This window comes from Neurospora tetrasperma (genome assembly GCF_000213175.1).
Source record: "Neurospora tetrasperma FGSC 2508 unplaced genomic scaffold NEUTE1scaffold_3, whole genome shotgun sequence".
In the NCBI taxonomy this organism is placed as follows: Eukaryota; Fungi; Ascomycota; class Sordariomycetes; order Sordariales; family Sordariaceae; genus Neurospora; species Neurospora tetrasperma.
Window position 1 is genome coordinate 1,307,934 of NW_009799101.1, and position 16,902 is coordinate 1,324,835.

The following is a 16,902-nucleotide window of genomic DNA, read 5'->3' on the forward strand; positions in this document are numbered from 1 at the left end:
AATGTCCGAGAGTGGATGAGAACTGACGTTCTGATGCGTCATTGTTTGGTCTCGCAGGGATACATAATTGAGTACCATGTTGGTGCTATCGACGTTGAGTGGCCTCTGTCGGAAAAGATCTGAAGTACTACGCCTTCGGTGGTAAGGGGTAGGGGGTTTCTTACTGCTGCTTTCTTTCCTTTGATTTCGAGTCCTTTTCGTAAACCTACTTCAACTTTAAAATTCTTCCCTCCTGAATTTTGTTTCCAGTTCTGTTACGCCTCTGAAATAGATGTATATGACCAAACTGAATCTACATTACTTTCGAACAGTCCGGCCGTACCCCTATCGACAAGGACACGGGCATTATATAGCATATTCTTGCCGAAGTCAGGAGGAAATAGCTTCATCGATGAGCACAGAATCACAGCTCTTCACCCAACATCTGGATGCTTAGGCAAGGCGACCGGTATGTTGGATACCTACCTAGGTACCTACTCAAAAGGGCACAAGCAGTACACTCGGTCATTGGGAATGCCTACCTTTCTCTTCCTTCTTTAAATATCGAGCAGCACATGTCTTCTCTACAAGTAGGTACCTTCAACAGCATTCATCTTCCTCAATCTTTGCCTACCTTCAACCCCAACCCCATCTCCACTCAAGACATGTGCTTCACTGAGTATCAGTCCTAGTTCCCTTTCATATCTTTCCCTGTAGAAATCAGAACCATAATATACCGGTCAATCTAGACTCTACCCGTTAACCGCGGCCTCACCACCGTCCTCGAGTCCCTTGCACTTACTTGCTGCAAGATCCGTGACGAAGTACCCCACGAGTACATCACCCACATCCTCCCATTCACCCAGATTCACCTGGGCAGCAAACACAGAATTCTCCAGGGGCTCCAGGCGTCCTCCCTCCTCACCCAGCATGTAAAGCATATCAGCCTCCTCTAGGGCAGCTGCGACTGCGCCAGGGATAGGGATGTGGTTCAACGTGGGAATCACCCTGGGGGCCTTCGTTGGCTGTTGAAACTGCAGCAGCTGACGAGTTTGGAGTTGGTGTTTACCGACGCTCGGTACAATGCTATGCAACGGTTTACCAGGAGCGGGTTTGCGCTGCCGGTCCCGGCTGAGGAGGACTCGGATGATGAGGAGGATGGAGGCAATGACGAATTCATGGACTGGTTCTGCCTCGATTGCTGGGAACTACTAATGGGCTTGCCGCACACTTTGGAAAAAGTAGTTTTCAAGGTGTGGCGTGGCGCCGATGAGAACGGCGAGGCTGCTGTCCCTGTTGTCAGAGAGACCTGGGAGGTGATGAAGTGGTTTCGGAGGATGAAGGTTCTGGAAGAGAGATATCAGAGGAGACTGCATTTGAATGTTAAAGATGGAGTGGAAGATGCGGTGGTGGTGGTGGAAGAGGAAGTGGACGGTGTGGATGAACACCAGGTACCACTATATTTCTGCATTGCCCTGCCTAGCCCCTCCATCGGCTATTCCCTTTCTTCCTCGTTGCGCACCTCATCCAAAGTCAGACAAAAACTAGGTAACGAGCTAACGCGCCGTCATTCTAGGAACCGCCAACGTACCACATTGAGCACCACGTCGGCGATGTTGACGTTGAGTGGCCTCTGTCTGGCACAATCTGAAGTATCACAGGCCTTTCAAAAGAATTTCAATTTGGTTTTCCATCGGCATCGAGAAGTTCGCTCGCATTGCACAGGTACTGGTGAGGTCATTCCATCATTCAGGAGGTCCTCGTCCAGTTTTTGGAGAGTGGCTTCATCGACGAGCTCGAAACAACGCAAGCCTTTACCCAGATCTCAAGAACTCCATACCTACAATTAGACCAGTGATATCCTAAGCGCACAGCTCATTTTCTGAGGATATATAAGCATGTGTCACCTTGCGAAATTTGTTGGGTTCAAAATGACAAAAAAAATTTAAAAAAAAAAGAGAAAGGGGGGGAAGGCCCGACGATAAGGGACGACAACTATGTAAGTATCCCATTGAATCGATTGAAACTCTTTACGTGCATATGGAGATGCTCTACTTGATTTTCGTTCTCTTATTCAATCACAAACTGTTAGAATGGAGAGATTGCGCCAGAGTGTCTAGTCTAGGTTGCCCGGTTTCCTACCTCTATCATCTTGGGCCGGCCTCCAGTACGAACGTTATGTCGGTTGTGGTTGACGGAATTCTCTCTTACGAATCCAGGGTGGGAGATGGCCTTCACCTGGCCTTGAACCTGGAGACATGGAACCTTGAGTACCAGACCTCTCCTCCCTTTCCTCAACCTTAACCAAGGTGGCGCCACTCGTTACGCTTCACCTATCCATTGGACTTCCCATTCACTGTATGTGGCACCCCCTCCACTATCCACCTTAGGTATTTAATGCTGCCCTGGCTGCCCTGGCATCAACTTTTCCCTTCTTCCTGACACCACTTCAAAGTCAAACCGAATATCTCTGATCGACGTTTTACCTCCAAAGATTTTCCAGTCTCCTTGACAGGCTTGTCACGTCTTCCCAAAAATATCAACGGACACTACAATCAACGACCACTATATACCGACTCTTTCTTCGTATTTATCTTTGCGAGTTGTCTTCATCGCTTTATCAACCTCTGCTCGTCATACCTCGAGCTCCCACAAGTCGCCAAGCACGAAGGTAAGCTCAGCAGGGAATGCAATTCCCGATATATTTTTCAAGCAGCTAACCCTCTCTCAAAGGAAATATCCAACATGTGCTTCCCAAATAGCAAATCCACTTTCCTCTGTCTACCAGCCGAGATCCGCTTCATGATCTACCGGGAGATCTGGACTCTCGAGGCTGACGTCGACAGCGACACCGACAGCGACTCTGACAGCAGTTCACTCGCATCTCGATGACAACAAAAATGACCCAGATGCACTCCATCAAGCTCACCAGCAGCTCGAGATGATCACAGCCTTTCAAAACCTAGCCATCACCTGCCGACAGATCCGCGAGGAACTCATCACCGAGTACTTCACTCGCGTTCTCCCCAAGACCCAACTCCACCTGGGCAGTGTCTATCCTCCCCGTCACTCTCTCTACCGCGGCCGTGGCCCGGCTTGTCCTCCTCCCGAGTTCTCGCCTCTAGCCCATACCAACCACAAATCTTTCGAGGTACTCCAGTCCTCGTCGCTTTTCATCGAGCATACTCAGCACGTCAGCATCCACTGGGGTGGCTGTTTGTGCACTGAGGGCTCGATGTATCAATGCCCAATTCGACCTCGCGGCCTGGAATGGCTGGCAGAGTTGGAAGATCTCAGGACAGTGGAGGTTGTTTTTACTGATGAACCGTCATCTTGCAAGAACTGCCTGGCAAAGCTCCTGATGTTGCCAAGGACACTGGAGAAGATCGTGTTTCGGGTGTTTATTAGCGACGTTGTTGCTGAAGCGTATGAGGCGCGGCTGACGGAGTGGTTTTGGGGGCAGAGGCCTGAGTTTTTGGCGTACATGGCGGCAATGGAGGAGGATGAGGAGGTTATTCCTGAGAGGAAGGTGGAGGTATGTTGTTCCTCGCCCACCCTTTATTGGGGGTTTTCTCAGTCTTCTTCAAGCTCCAAATCTTTGGGACTGCTCAGCTAATACGTCGATGTCACTTAGGAATCGGGTTTATACAAGATTGAGCACCACATTGGTGCTGTTGTAGTCGAGTGGCCTTTGTTGGACACAGTTTGATCTCTAGTGGAACATATCTGGAGGTTTTCTGGGGAGAAAATGGGAAAAACTGACGATAGAGGGCGAGTCACTTGTGGTACAAAAGCATGGACGCTATTTTCAGTCAATCGAAAAATCATGTGCTGGTCACACGTCTTAGCATCATGAAGACATGTTCGACAGAAGCCTCATGCAACGATTCAGTGGCGACGTAGAGAGCTTTACTAGGGTGCCTATCCGTTCTGAAGTTGGGATATTATGAGACGCGATTCGAAACGGGATTGAGAGGTAGGGGCACTTAAATTGACTGTACCGTACCTAGGTATTGACTCGGGGCATTGATGTTCAACTTCCAGGGAAATCAGGCATAATCTGTAAGCATACTGCAACATTCATGCCTGCCAGAAGTTGTACACTCTCTATTGGACACCTGAACATCCTGTTCCGCGTCAGGCCGTTGCCTGCCACATGCGAGGGCGTGGCACAAGTCACCACCTGACAACAACACGAATGTCGTCTGATCCAGTTCTCAAACGTCAAAACTGGCAAACGAATCTACTTCTATGGCCCGTTGGAAAACCTTGTTTTACCCCGCGCACTTCTCCTGTGGTCCCTCTTCTACAACACGAAGATTTCCCTGTCAGTTTACTCTCAACACTCTCGAGGCACTCTTTCCTGCGCGGCACTCCGTTATGGCAAACCCTCTCCTCGCCTGGCTCAAGATAACCGCAATAACCGCCTCAAGGACCCAGAACCTGGAAGGTGCAATGGGGCGCATGGATTCTGGTGTAGTCTGCAGTATTTAACTGGTGGTCACAGTGAGGAACCGTTATTCAGCCTGATCAACCAACCCACTCCCTCTGATCCTCTCAATCAACCGTGAGCACCAACGAGCATTGGTTGCAAACCCACCAAAGCAAAAGGGGGAGTTCATCTATCCGAGGCTTTGACATAGTCCATCCACACAACTCGGAGTCATCCAGCTTGGTCCGGAAGTATTGGTATCCCGTCAGACACATCGCAGACGCCGTCAGTCAATACTGCCACAACACATCAGAGCCACGGTATACCTAAAGTTTATCCATCGCGTATTACCAGTAGCTAACCCTCTCGCAGCTATTCAATATGGCATCAAAGCCAAGACCTCCTATCCTCTCTACCCCGCTCGAGATCCGGTACATGATATACCGTTACACTTGGACAATTCCGGTCGACCCCCGAAAGCATTTCGAGCTCGACCCACATTTCGTTAGCTGCTTGAACGGAATTTAGTTCAAGCGCCAGTTTGGACAACTTCACGCTCTGGTTTCAAGCTGTCGACAGATGAGGCAGGAAGTTCTTTGGGAATACTTCGATAGGACCCAGGTATATGTTCGATGGCATGATATTCAATTCGGATTCGGGAGGTTCATCAACACGCCTTGTCCGGTGTTTGACGTCGTAGCCTGCATCCAATCCTCCCGCCTTTTGAGGCATTACACCCACCATGTCAGTCTTCAATGGGAGCCGTGCCTTTGCTCGAGGGACTCTGAGGGAAGACGAACCAACAATTGTCAGCACTGGGACTGGCTGTTGAAATTGGAGCAGCTCAAGACCCTCGAGCTTGTTCTCTTTGAGGGATGGATACGCATAATGGCGTGTATCAGGTCGGATCCCCCCAGGTCAAATCCAGGTGGAAACGCACAAGCTCTCTTCTGTTCTGTCTGCCTTTCCAAGCTCATGAAGCTACGGAATTTGGAGAAGGTCGTCTTCAAAGTGGACTTTGACAATTTTACCCCCCACCGCGGCAGAGAAACAGAAATTAGAGAGATCGAGATGGTTTGCGAGAATAAAGAAACAAGTCTCGGATATGATCTTGAAGGCTCCGAGCCAGGTACGTGCATTTCCATCATTCTTCCTTCCTACCTTACCCTTTTGGTAAATCGTAGGTGAAGTAGACACTGGCTGACAAAACTTTGATGTGTCGATATATTCAGAAAGAGGCACAACCCACGTACTTGATTGAGCAGCACCTTGGTGCCGTCGACACCGAGTGGCCTCGGTCTTTCAAGATTTGACGCTACCTTTGTCCGCCTTCTTTTTTTTCTCTGTTTTTCTTTCCATATACATTTAATTCTATTCTCTTTTCTTCATTTTTATTTCTTATTTTTGCGGGATGCTGACAGCGGGCTAGTCGTCTGTTGCTGTGCCTTTTTAGCTGGCAACATACTAGTGTATGTGCTACACAGGGGCGTATTTCTAGCCTGATAGGCCTCGTATGACCTTGGAAAATGACATGGAGGAAAAAAGTATTCCCGATTCGGTTGAGGTTTATTAGGTTACGTTGACAAGATGACCATAGACAATAGTATGCGCTTGAAGCACAAGTTGTTTCGACAAAGACCCTTTTCCACTTCGCCCTTTTATTGGAAGTTCGTGCCTTCCACTTCGGTTTGTTCCCCTCACCACCATTTCGGCCCAGTTCGGCCATTCTCTACTAGGTGGGCCGCCCTGATTTCTGGTTCTCGTCTTCCCTCCATCTCCCTCACCTTTTTCTCATTTGGTTTCTTTCGTTAATTTCTCTCATTTATTGTTCTGGACCTTGGTCCGATGCGAAGGACGCTACAATAGCCGCCACCAGCGCCGCTATGTCCAGCGTGTGTCCCGCATGTATTCCAGTAAACTAATCCTTCAACTGCACCAGTCTCCAAGCTATTCATGATGACTCTGCAACCAACGAAACCTCTCATTCTTGCTATCCCGCTGGAGGTTCGACACGAGATATACCGCTATACGTGGACGGTCCCCGTCGATTTTAAGAAACACTTAATGAAGCCTTACGCGTACTGTGACCTGTATTATTGGTCGAAAGCCTACCTAGAACTCCAGGTCAAGCAACTTCATACGCTCCTTTCTATCTGTGGACAGATGAGAGACGAGGTCCTCTCAGAATACTTCTACCGAACGCAGGTTCATTTCCGGCACCTTTTCACCTCCGGAAGGATCCATAACTCTCGCGCAAATCACTACATACGGTCCTCTCTTCTCTTTGCGTCCTATACTCAGCACGTCAGCCTTACTTGGATACTACGCCGTCACCCGCCACCTGAATTTCTTCGTGAATTTTCCGAGACTATTGAATGGATGTTGCAGCTGAAGCAGCTCAAGACCGTTGAGCTTTTGCTTGTTGATTCGCAATTGCACACTTTCCACGATTTCCTGGACCAGTTGACGGCCGTCCTAAACGATTTTTGCGCATTCCATATCGTGTTTCAGCTCGGAACAAAGTTGCGCAACCTGGAGAAGATTGTTCTCAAGCTCTATTTCAACAGATGCCGGGTGGAATTGGATGCGGATTTCTTGAAAAGAGCACCTCGGCTTCGGTATTTCAACGACGTTCTTTCAAGGTCGGTACGGGAGGACCTCAGACAAGTATGTTAATACTTCCTTTGAGGCGGCTTACACTCGCTTCTTCCTCCAGTTTTCAAATCAAATACTGACTGGCAACCTGGTGATGCATTTGGTGCTATTTAGCCAGAGCAACAGCCGACTTATGTATTTGACCAGCACTTTGGTGCTGTCAATCTTGATTGGCCTCTGCCGAATAGGATTTGACACCATTTGAATTCGGATTAAAATATTCAACACCGGGATCCCTTTTTTTTAAGTGGAATAGGGTTTCGTTGAAGACCGAAACATGCCAAATCAGACATGAAAAGGCCCAAACCAGTTAACGCGTGGACTCGAGCTAACAAACAAACACATCAGTATCGGACTGTAATCATCAGCCACCCAGCACGCCCGCACAGGTTATGTTGATATCGCAGGTTAGGGTGAAACTGGCAACCCCCATCACTCTTATTATCTTTTTCTTTCCGCTGAACCAGATCAAATCCAACTGAGGCACTCCCTCCTGCAAACAGAGGTTGACTCCTTGTGGAGTGGTGAAACACTTTACACTGCATGCCCTACCCTTTTTCATCTCGACTTTGTTGGTAGTCCGTGCCTGCCACTTCGGTTCGTTCACCTCACCTCACCGGTATTTTTGTCTGGTATATTTGGTTGGGCCCTGTTCCCAGTTTCTTTTCTTCCTCTTCCTCCTCTATCAGAAAAAAAAAAAAAAAGGCCTAAACTAATCGTGGCATTTCTTCCCCTCTCCACACCCCTCACCTTCCCTTTACCTCTTGGTTCTCAGACATTTCGTTTCCTGATCGTCGATCCGTTGCAGAGGCAGCTGCAAAAGCTTTCATCGGGATTCAGTAAAGGTAGGTTTGACATTTGTCTATGTCCAGGGTGTATTTCAAGCAGCTGACCCTCTCAAAGCTGCAGCATTCAACATGAGCTCAGAAGCAAAACCTCCCATCCTCGCTGCTCCGCTTGAGATTCGATTTGAAATATACCGCCATGTGTGGATGATTCCAGACAGCGATCTCCCCAGACTCCTTGAGGCTTGCAGACAACAGAGTGGCCGGGTCCATCTATATCCAGAGATCTACTACTTTAGGCACCAAGTCGAACTACTTAATGCGCTGGTGTCAATCTGTCGGCAGATCCGCGACGAGGTCCTCTCGGAATACTTTCATCAAACTCAAGTTGGCGTTTCCAACTGGCGGGACCATAACCCCATGCTTAAAGAGGTACTACTTCTACCTCTAGATATGCAACACATCCAGTCCTCTCTTCTATTCGTGTCCTATACTCAGCACGTCAGTCTTTTTTGGACTGCAGGTGAATCTGATCTCATGACCAGAGCCCTGGACTGGCTATTGCAGCTGAAGCAACTCAAGACTCTCGAGCTGATTATCAATTGGCCTTCGCGCCATGTGGAGTCAGCTCTCAACGAGATTCTTGACTCCAGTCTCTTTGAGAGACTCACAACCTTGCGCAACCTGGAGAAAATTGTTGTCAAGCTCTATGGTGATTCTTTGGAGGAAACGCCCGAGATCCGGAGGATTGAAGACATCCTCTCGAAGTCGGTCCGGGAGGACCTCAGACAGGTATATTGTACTCCCATGAAGAGGGTTCCTCGATTTTTCTCCCACTCTCTCAAAGACACATGAATGCTTACTGATAATCTCATGTTTTGATACACTATTCAGCCAGAAGAACAACCGACCTACGTATTTAAGCAGCTCATCGGCTTCGATGTCCTCTATTGACGCAATCTCTCTGCCGCATAGGATTCAACGCAACCCTAAAGGTGCCTCATTTCCTTCGGCTCTTCTTGCGAATCAGAGTTGAATTTGCGACGAAAGTCCTCGAAGAGAAGGGATGGTGGACTGGAGGGGGCAGGCTTTCTAAGTCGCACGCTTTTGGGCACTCAACCTTCATTACATCCCTATATTCATTTCGATGATGTCTTTTTCGATCGTATAGTCCCCTATGGCGATCCGAGCGTTTGTCGGTGCATACACATGCAGGTCGTCCCTTTCTGATCGCTGAGAAAGACCAGACAGTCGTGCGATGAATTTGAGTTGATCCGTTAGACGCATATTCAATTTTCTTCTTGTTGAATGAGTCAGTTGGCTGGGTTTCCTCGTCGTGCGGTCGCTACTTTCGTCGTGGTTATTGAGTGATGAATTTCTCAGGTTCCTAAGAGAGCTCGTCGTTGGGGTTTACCTTCAAGAGAGCCGAGGCTAAGGGTTGGGGCTCAGCGTACAATGTAGGGGAATTGACAAGTCGATAAGGACCTGACAATGGCTGGTGGGTGACGAGCACACGGCATGGACAGTATTCCCAGCATCATCCATATCCTCATTCTTTACATCTTGGGGATGGTCGTTCCAAACGAAGAAGATTCTCTCGTTGAGTTCATCTTCTATTCTACTAATTTACCTACCCCCCTCCCCTGCCAGATGATTACAAGCCGAACTTGTAAACCCAACCTCCGCCGCATATTATGATGTGATGGAAACCCCTAAACCTCATGAAGTGTCAGTTTTGCACATTTGGTAGAATATGCTCACCTGCCTACAAATCAGGCAAGAGCTTGCACACAGAATACCATTCAGGACATCGATGAACGTGATCTCCAAAGTCCGTAAGCTTCTCAAGTTCGCCAGCCACTTCAGGGTATTCATCTGTCGCAAGACTCTCTTTTTTTTGCTGCTCGCCGCCGTACCCTAAGGTGGCCATGGCAAACCAGGAAGTTTTTTCTTCGCGCGCTGTTTTTGTCCTCCACCATGTTATCCCAGTCAGCCCAGCCGTACCAGTCATTGATGGGTAGCCAGTTCAGGCGTGCGTACGTGTTGGAGATGCTTCGTGAAAAGGTTGGAGCTTTTGAAGTGCTACATGGAGGCAAGCACGCGCATATCGCTTCACGCCGCCGCCGACGACGACGGCGTAGGTGACGTGCGCTTGGGCTTGGAAAAAGTATTCGGCTATAACCTCGTAACACATGTGACGACAGACGGACGCCAACGCGTGAGTTTGCTTCATGTGGTCGCTGACGGGTTGGCCTTCACGCTGAGCAACGAAGTCGTACTCCTAAGGCATGACGGTCGGAGTCCACAGGTGCTTGTAGATCATCAGCCTGACTTCAACAGGGAGGCGGATGAAGGCCGCATGCTTCGATTGAGCTTCTATTGGTGAGAAGTACTCGTTAGACCATTATTCAAGGCGTAATAGAGGAGTAAAGGTACCTGTCAAGTCCAGGGCGAGCCTTGTAGCTTTGGCTCTTCTCGTCTCGACCATCCTGAAGGAAGTCGGAACGAGAAAAGGGAGAGCGGTCTTTGGTTGGAGAAAGGTAAGCTCGATAGTCGTGATCTGCTTTGATGAGTGTCCAGAGGGAGACCAGAAGACGGCGATTGGTGACGACAAAAGTTTTCAAAAATGACAAAACAGGGACATGCTCCAGAAGGTTGGAATTGAATAGGTACTTGAAAGGCGATCCGGTGAATGGGAGATATGGTTGTGATGCCCAAGGTTGCAGACAGAAAATAAGAGTGAGTGGGAATAACCCCAAGAGCCCCAGAACTCCAGGGTCCTCAGGCCATATCGAAAGTTGCCCCCGTGCAACCTGTAAATCTGGAGTGTCATATCCAACAAATCGTGTTATATAGAATAAACAGGTAAATGTATATATGGAAATAGGGGACCTAGAGATCCGACCACGAGAAAGGACTCCAAGGCCTTTATAACTTGCAGTGCAGTGCCAACAGGTGTCTCGTCCTCCTCTGTGTGGTTGGCAGAAACGTGCGGAATATCAGCTGTGTAGTTTGGGATCATGATTTCTGTGGAAAGCAAACCTACCTAGAGGTAATATCTGGAGATTGATTACCAAATAACAAACATGCCCATAAACCATCGTTGTATACGACATAATAAAATTGGTAAGTATTTGTAGGAAATCTGGATTTTTAACCACCGTGGAACACCAACTTGTCCCACCGTTGTGGTGTGAAAGCAACATCAAATTGCTTCTCGTCTGTTTCCAAATATCAAGATATGCATAACACTCTTCCAAACAACCCTATCCATATCTGTCCAACTCCGATACATCGTTCGTCACATGGAGCCCACTGAGCGGTTCGTTCATTGATCTCAGCACGTTTATCACTATGTGCCGCGATTCAAATGCCATCCCTCTGGTAGGTCCGACTTTAAACGAATCTCATCAGCATCCGGCCAAATCATCGGATCGTTCCAGCCCGTAAACCCATTAGGGCCATGCAGCAGGGCCAAATTTTGCTCAATCGCCTGCGTAATATCTTCAAAATACCAGACACTCTCGTCTCCAGTCTTGTGCCCGTCCTTGTACTCAAATAGTGTGAAAATACTGTTAGACCCGACCTGCACCGTGTCGGACGGATATCCATTCTCGGCCGCGATGGCAGGTGGCGGAGGGATCACGGTAAAGGTGTGCTGAACCGCATGACGGTGGTTCAAGTAGTCTTCCGTCTGCCACAGCCATCCCATGGCCTCGACGACCTGGACGCCCTGTGTGGGGGAGGTCAACAGGCAAACGTGGCTCTTGTACTTTGGCGGAAGCGTGATGCCCTGGACGTCGGCGATCATCATGTTTGTGTTGGCCAGCCAATCAGGCAGCCGCTGGCCGAACTCCATGGTCATGTCCAAAGCGCCGATGAGGCTCTCCCCGTTGTGGGTGAGGAGCCGGCTGGAGTCAGGGATGGCGGCTAGGCCGCGGATGGCCTGATCTATGGGGTCTACGTGTTCCGGCCACCAAGTCTTGGGGAACTGGCCATCGAACAAGATGCGGATGATGGTGTTACCGTCGGTGCAGGCGACGTAGGTGTTGCCTTCGAAGTCGGTCTCAAGGCCGTAACAGCCGCCGATCTTGCTGGTTAAGGCTTTCAGGTTGACCTTCCAGACAAATGCGTTCTTGTATACGTCGTACTTGATGACATAGTTGCCGTCCCAGGCGGCACTGGTTGGATACAGTTTGGGATACTTGATGTCGAAGCTCCCCTTGTTGAACTCGGGACAGTCGGGCCAATCTGGTCTTACTGCTTGCGGAGACTCGTACCTCCGCCGTTTTGTCTGTGCATCTTCCGGCAGACCATTTGACAGGTTTGTAACCTTCAACCCTCCGCCAGTTTCCGAAACAGGACGTCGTTGAGTCGGTACAGCGTATACGCCTAGCGTGGCAGCGGCTGCCAGCATATGGGTGATGAAAGTGCCAAGTTTCATTGTTGGAAATTCGACTGCCGATGGGCTGATCGTTGGCGAGGTGGTCAAGTCGACTTTGTTTTTTTGAGTGAGTAGTAGACGTGGATAAGTGGTATCCAGAACGAGAGTGAAATGGGCTTGACTTTGGAGGTGTGAAGGAGAACAAAAAGAGAAGAAAAGATACGGCAAGGGGAAGGAATAAATACCAGAAATCTCTTCCTGCTGCATTATCCGTCGGTTGGCTAAACCGGATCATGCTGTGTGATCGACAGATGCAATTCTCACACACCGAAGAAGTATGGAAGTCCGCTACATTTATTCATATGACGGCCCGACTGCCAATGTTCGCCGGCGTCGGTTTCTGCAATTCCTCTCGAGTGCCGCATCGATTATGTCGGCTTTTGGTGCGGCGAAGCTTGTCTTTTTGGCGATGTAGGAGGTTGTCCGTACAGCTCTTTGCGTTTTTGCTTCGAATTTATGCAACAGACTCCATTATCTGGCCGTAGTCGTGCATCACTTGGCCAGTGGACGTTGTGGGTGAGGTTGTAAAACAGAAAACACACATCTGTCCGCTTGGGCCGAATTTACCCCTTTTCGGACCTCCGACCTTTCGGCCATGCACTCACATTGCACCAAGCAACCCTTTTTCCCTCCACCCTTACAACTCGTATATCTCCTGCTTCCTACCTTGAAACGGCCTCTCTCCGAGCCGGACCATCGTCCAACGCAACTTCCATCCTCATCCGACATAACCAAAATACAGTCTGGGACGACTGCCTGTAGGCCACTCCATCGATCAATCAAATGATGTGATCCACGATCGCCACCAACATTCCGAATCGGTCTGCCCCCGAACGAAGCACATTCGAATCCCGTTACGCCCTTTAACATCTGGATATAAGTTCCTTCCCCGATCAGAGCGTGCAAGTCCGAAACCTCCGCAGCCTCAGCCAGCACAACCAGATCTTGCGTTCCCCCTCAGATTATCTGGACAATCCACCCGGTTCGTGTGCTGAGAAGAAGGCGTCGCAGGGAATGCCGTACTTGTACTGGAAGACGCGGTTGTGCGAGTTTTTTTTTTGACGTGTCGTCGTGTAGCATTGCTCCTCGCATGGCGAGAATCTCGAAGAAAGGCAGAGGAAACCTATGGAAGCGGAGTGTACCCGCCCATGGCGTCGGTAATAGTTCCTTGGGAGCACATGCCATCATAGTGCGTCGATACCCCCTCGTCATCTCAACGAGTCGAGATTATCGGAAACGATTTCGTGCATGTAGGGTCACTGTTATCCCCGTACAAACCTCAGAGCAAGATCCGGCGGGAGGTCCAGGGTGGCAGATGAACCAAGCAGCCAGCCATGCTTTCACGTCGATGATTACTGCGTAGAGACAGTCGGAACAGCGAGTTATCGCCGTGAGGTTCATGTTGTTCAGAGAAATTGGGCCAGTCATTCTTCGAGGAATGAAATCCGAGTCTGTGTGGGCGCAGGGGGAAGACGACCAAAGTCCTCTAACAATCCCTGGCGGCCGAGGTCGTCGCTACGAGGCCTGATGTAGCAGGGGGACGGAGAGTCGCCAAGTACGTAGGTCCGTAATATGTTGAGTTTGCTGGGGGTGGGCGGACAACTCTAATTGTAGGTATTGTGACTGGTCGAATATAATCGTTATCTAGTGCACGGTATAATCCAATATTACGGGAGTGCCCGTTTGTGAAAGTTAAATCCGAACGGTTTTCTACTGTTCGGAGTTGTAGTACCCTCGCAGGAAGCCTAGTTCGGTCCGTGGAGTCTCGTTCGATAGTTTACACTGATTGCGTACCTTGGGAGGCAGAGGAGGTACCTGAATGGAGGGATCTATTCGCACAGTTACACTACACTACCCTTAGTCCCTTACCCCAATTCCCGGAGATCAAGCCGTGTGGAGTCAAGCTTATAAACAAGTTCGGAGCAGACAGGGGAATTCGGAGATCATTATCCAGTTGCATTGCTACCTCTCCTCTGCTTTTTGCTTGGCAGCCCTGGTAGGCTTTCATGACTCGCACACACACACACACCCCCTCTCTCTGCTTGTTGACTCGTATCGACTCAACCTTTGACTTTTTATAAATTCTGGTTGCTTTTATTTGCTTTGTCGTCTCTCGTGTCTGGGGAGCTTTGAAGTTGAAGGGGTCTTGTTCGTATTGGAGTTCGAATGATCGCCTAGAGGTACCCTTCGAGGGTGCGAGCCCAGTGGTTGCAGCTGTGAGGGGGGGACCCTTTCTTCCAACCCAACTTTTTCCGATTGTGAGACAACCGTACCTCTACATTACTCGTCAGATCTACAAACATATCAAATCGACCGTCCGATTAGTTGCGCGCCAAAGAGGTTTTTAGCTAGTACAAGTCGATGATCCCGACTAGTGGACCGCAACTAGTCAGACGGCCGATATCTAGTCGATCTCACTATGCAGTCTCGACCTGACGAGCAGTCCGTGGGCGGCCCGGTTGAAGAAGATTGGACACGTCGGTGTGTGTGACCACTTCCTATGTCGGCTTAGGGTCTCGAAGCCACTGTGGTTGGAGCGGGGGATCCGCGAATCATCAAAAAGGATGCCAGGTCGCAGTCAAGTTATTGCTTCACATGTCGGGACTTTTCAAAGCCTCTTGTTTTTTTCTCTTGAACTTTGTTGTCAATGTTCCTCGTGTCCCCGGCAAACGTTTCTCTTTCCATCATGAGCAACCCCGTGGATGATGCATCATCTGGTGCTCTCCTCGGAGCTCATTGGACTCAACAAGGACTGCCTGCAGACGACACTGATGATGCAGACTCAACACTTGGTGACGAGATCGAGAGCTCGACCGCTTCCCTCTCGTCCAGCATTTTGAATTATCGCAATATCAATGGCCGAACCTATCACAGCCATGCCGCCATGGATGAAGAATACTGGGCTCCCAATGACCCGAAGCACCTTGAGGCCTTGGACATTTTCTACCACGCCATCGACATGATGCTTGAAGGAAAGCTGCATCAAGCGCCTCTCAGCCAAAACATTGAGAATGCCGTCGATATTGGCACGGGTTCGGGATTGTGGGCCATCGACTTCGCTGATCAGTATACCAACTGCACCGTAATCGGCACCGACATCTCTCCTGTGCAGCCTAGCTGGGTGCCTCCTAATCTCCTCTTCGAGATCGACGATGCCACCAAGGAATGGACCTTTAGGGATGACTATTTCGATTACATCCACATGCAGCTACTAAACGGCGCTTTCGACAGCCTTACCCACATCTATAGTCAAGCGTTCCGGTGCTGCAAGCCCGGTGGCTGGCTCGAGCACGTTGATACTTCAGTCATGGTTACGTCTGATGACGGATCTGTCAAGGAGAATAGTCCGTTGGGTCAGTATGGCAAACTGTTCGAGGCAGCTGGTAACCGGGTCAACCGCATGTCCAGGACCGCCGATTTCACTACAATGGAGGATGCCATGAAGGAGGCAGGCTTTCAAAATATAACGGTCAAGAAGTTCAAGGTAGGTTGTTCCCATTCCTTCCCCTTGGCGAAAAGTACCATCTAGGGACCATTGTCGAGGGAGAAGCTAACTGAAGTTGAAGATACCCATCTCGCCCTGGCCGTCAGACAAGAGGATGAAGGATATTGGCCTTTACGCCTATGCAACCATGACGACCGATGTTGAGGGTATCATACAATTCATGTTCGGTACCATCTTGGGCTGGTCGCAACAGGAAATTGCTGTGTATGCCGATCTTCTGCGTCGGCAGCTCAGGAGGAAGGACGTACATGGATACTATACCTTGAAGGTTGTTTATGGCCAGAAGCCACAGTAGGATAAACAAGAGAAGCTGGGTAACGGAGAGGAGGGGGGCAGATGGGGGCGGATGAGAGCAAATAAGGTGTGCTGCAGAGATCGGTTATATGGAGTTGTGGTGTTGATGTCCAAGTTGAGTCTGGCTACGGCCTTCGGGATTTCGTCGTTTGGTCAAGTATACCCTGGTGGTAGTCGTTCGTACGACATTCCAGCAAGATCTGGGTTTTTTGTCAACTTACTAGGTATGTAGGTGGTAGTATACTTCAATGATTGGAGCGGCTGGACTGCCTGGGATGATATAATAGACCAAGTCAACGCGCGCGAAAGGGAATTGCTCCGTTCGCTATGGCCGCCTTAGGGTACGGTAGGTAGTTAGAAAGAGTCTTGCGCCAGATGGATAACCTGACATAGTTGGCGAGTGTGAAAAGGAGACCTTTAACCCTATATACCTCTATGTACGAAGCGAAGAGTTATCTACAATCCAGTCCTGGTTCGTTTGTTAGTCTGGAACTAAAATGCCAAAGCTTTACTGATTCTCAGAAAGTGTTCTGCGTTCAATCGAGCAAATGCCGTAAGACTCATGGTTTTTAGTCTGGGAGACCTTGGAGAAGGAGAGAGAGGTATAAGAGGCTAAATGTAGGAAGCTGCTATGGTGTTGTGAACCGTTGTCATTGTCCTGCTTGAAGCCCTTTAAACGGAGGATAGTTCCTCTTGCAAACTTGGTGAGAGCTCCTAAGCTCCCTTGTTTAACCCAAAATCAAACTCAAACTAACAAATTGGTAGTTATTGTACACTTGGCGAGGAATGGGCGAGCTGGCAGGGCCAC

At 49.4% G+C, this 16,902-nt stretch overlaps 9 protein-coding genes across 9 annotated transcripts in view; 7 read left to right on the forward strand and 2 right to left on the reverse strand.

The window, feature by feature from the left end:
- NEUTE1DRAFT_100432 (uncharacterized protein) overlaps positions 1–1,578 on the forward strand; it is a gene marked incomplete at both ends in the record, with an annotated part of 2,871 nt that extends 1,293 nt beyond the window's left edge. The window contains 2 exons of the mRNA XM_009852328.1: positions 936–1,413; positions 1,556–1,578. Coding sequence (XP_009850630.1) covers positions 936–1,413; positions 1,556–1,578 — 501 coding nt within the window. The remainder of the gene's footprint in view (positions 1–935; positions 1,414–1,555) is intronic.
- A 1,146-nt stretch (positions 1,579–2,724) lies between these two features.
- Positions 2,725–3,688, forward strand: NEUTE1DRAFT_109759 (uncharacterized protein; the record flags this gene model as incomplete). The annotated part of the gene is made up of 3 exons (XM_009852329.1): positions 2,725–2,851; positions 2,889–3,514; positions 3,614–3,688. The coding sequence occupies 3 exons, from the start codon at positions 2,725–2,727 to the stop codon at positions 3,686–3,688; spliced, it is 828 nt and encodes a 275-aa protein (XP_009850631.1).
- A 1,104-nt stretch (positions 3,689–4,792) lies between these two features.
- NEUTE1DRAFT_116843 (uncharacterized protein) lies at positions 4,793–5,734 on the forward strand (the record flags this gene model as incomplete). Its single annotated transcript, XM_009852330.1, has 3 exons — positions 4,793–5,422; positions 5,460–5,540; positions 5,644–5,734. 3 exons carry the CDS (start codon positions 4,991–4,993, stop codon positions 5,722–5,724), a joined length of 594 nt encoding a protein of 197 aa, XP_009850632.1.
- A 633-nt stretch (positions 5,735–6,367) lies between these two features.
- On the forward strand, positions 6,368–7,758 carry NEUTE1DRAFT_129452 (uncharacterized protein; the record flags this gene model as incomplete). The annotated part of the gene is made up of 2 exons (XM_009852331.1): positions 6,368–7,078; positions 7,181–7,758. The coding sequence occupies 2 exons, from the start codon at positions 6,368–6,370 to the stop codon at positions 7,259–7,261; spliced, it is 792 nt and encodes a 263-aa protein (XP_009850633.1).
- Positions 7,759–7,880: 122 nt separating this feature from the next.
- On the forward strand, positions 7,881–8,706 carry NEUTE1DRAFT_129453 (uncharacterized protein; the record flags this gene model as incomplete). The annotated part of the gene is made up of 2 exons (XM_009852332.1): positions 7,881–7,911; positions 7,970–8,706. One exon carries the CDS (start codon positions 7,984–7,986, stop codon positions 8,704–8,706), a length of 723 nt encoding a protein of 240 aa, XP_009850634.1.
- Positions 8,707–8,749: 43 nt separating this feature from the next.
- Positions 8,750–9,472, reverse strand: NEUTE1DRAFT_116844 (uncharacterized protein; the record flags this gene model as incomplete). Its single annotated transcript, XM_009852333.1, has 1 exon — positions 8,750–9,472. The coding sequence occupies one exon, from the start codon at positions 9,136–9,138 to the stop codon at positions 8,977–8,979; it is 162 nt and encodes a 53-aa protein (XP_009850635.1).
- A 356-nt stretch (positions 9,473–9,828) lies between these two features.
- Positions 9,829–10,862, forward strand: NEUTE1DRAFT_109762 (uncharacterized protein; the record flags this gene model as incomplete). The annotated part of the gene is made up of 4 exons (XM_009852334.1): positions 9,829–9,988; positions 10,056–10,233; positions 10,347–10,391; positions 10,739–10,862. 4 exons carry the CDS (start codon positions 9,829–9,831, stop codon positions 10,860–10,862), a joined length of 507 nt encoding a protein of 168 aa, XP_009850636.1.
- Positions 10,863–11,107: 245 nt separating this feature from the next.
- NEUTE1DRAFT_81173 (uncharacterized protein) lies at positions 11,108–12,295 on the reverse strand (the record flags this gene model as incomplete). Its single annotated transcript, XM_009852335.1, has 2 exons — positions 11,108–12,111; positions 12,217–12,295. The coding sequence occupies 2 exons, from the start codon at positions 12,293–12,295 to the stop codon at positions 11,204–11,206; spliced, it is 987 nt and encodes a 328-aa protein (XP_009850637.1).
- Positions 12,296–14,981: 2,686 nt separating this feature from the next.
- Positions 14,982–16,472, forward strand: NEUTE1DRAFT_146118 (uncharacterized protein; the record flags this gene model as incomplete). The annotated part of the gene is made up of 2 exons (XM_009852336.1): positions 14,982–15,779; positions 15,862–16,472. The coding sequence occupies 2 exons, from the start codon at positions 14,982–14,984 to the stop codon at positions 16,093–16,095; spliced, it is 1,032 nt and encodes a 343-aa protein (XP_009850638.1).
- Positions 16,473–16,902: the final 430 nt, after the last annotated feature.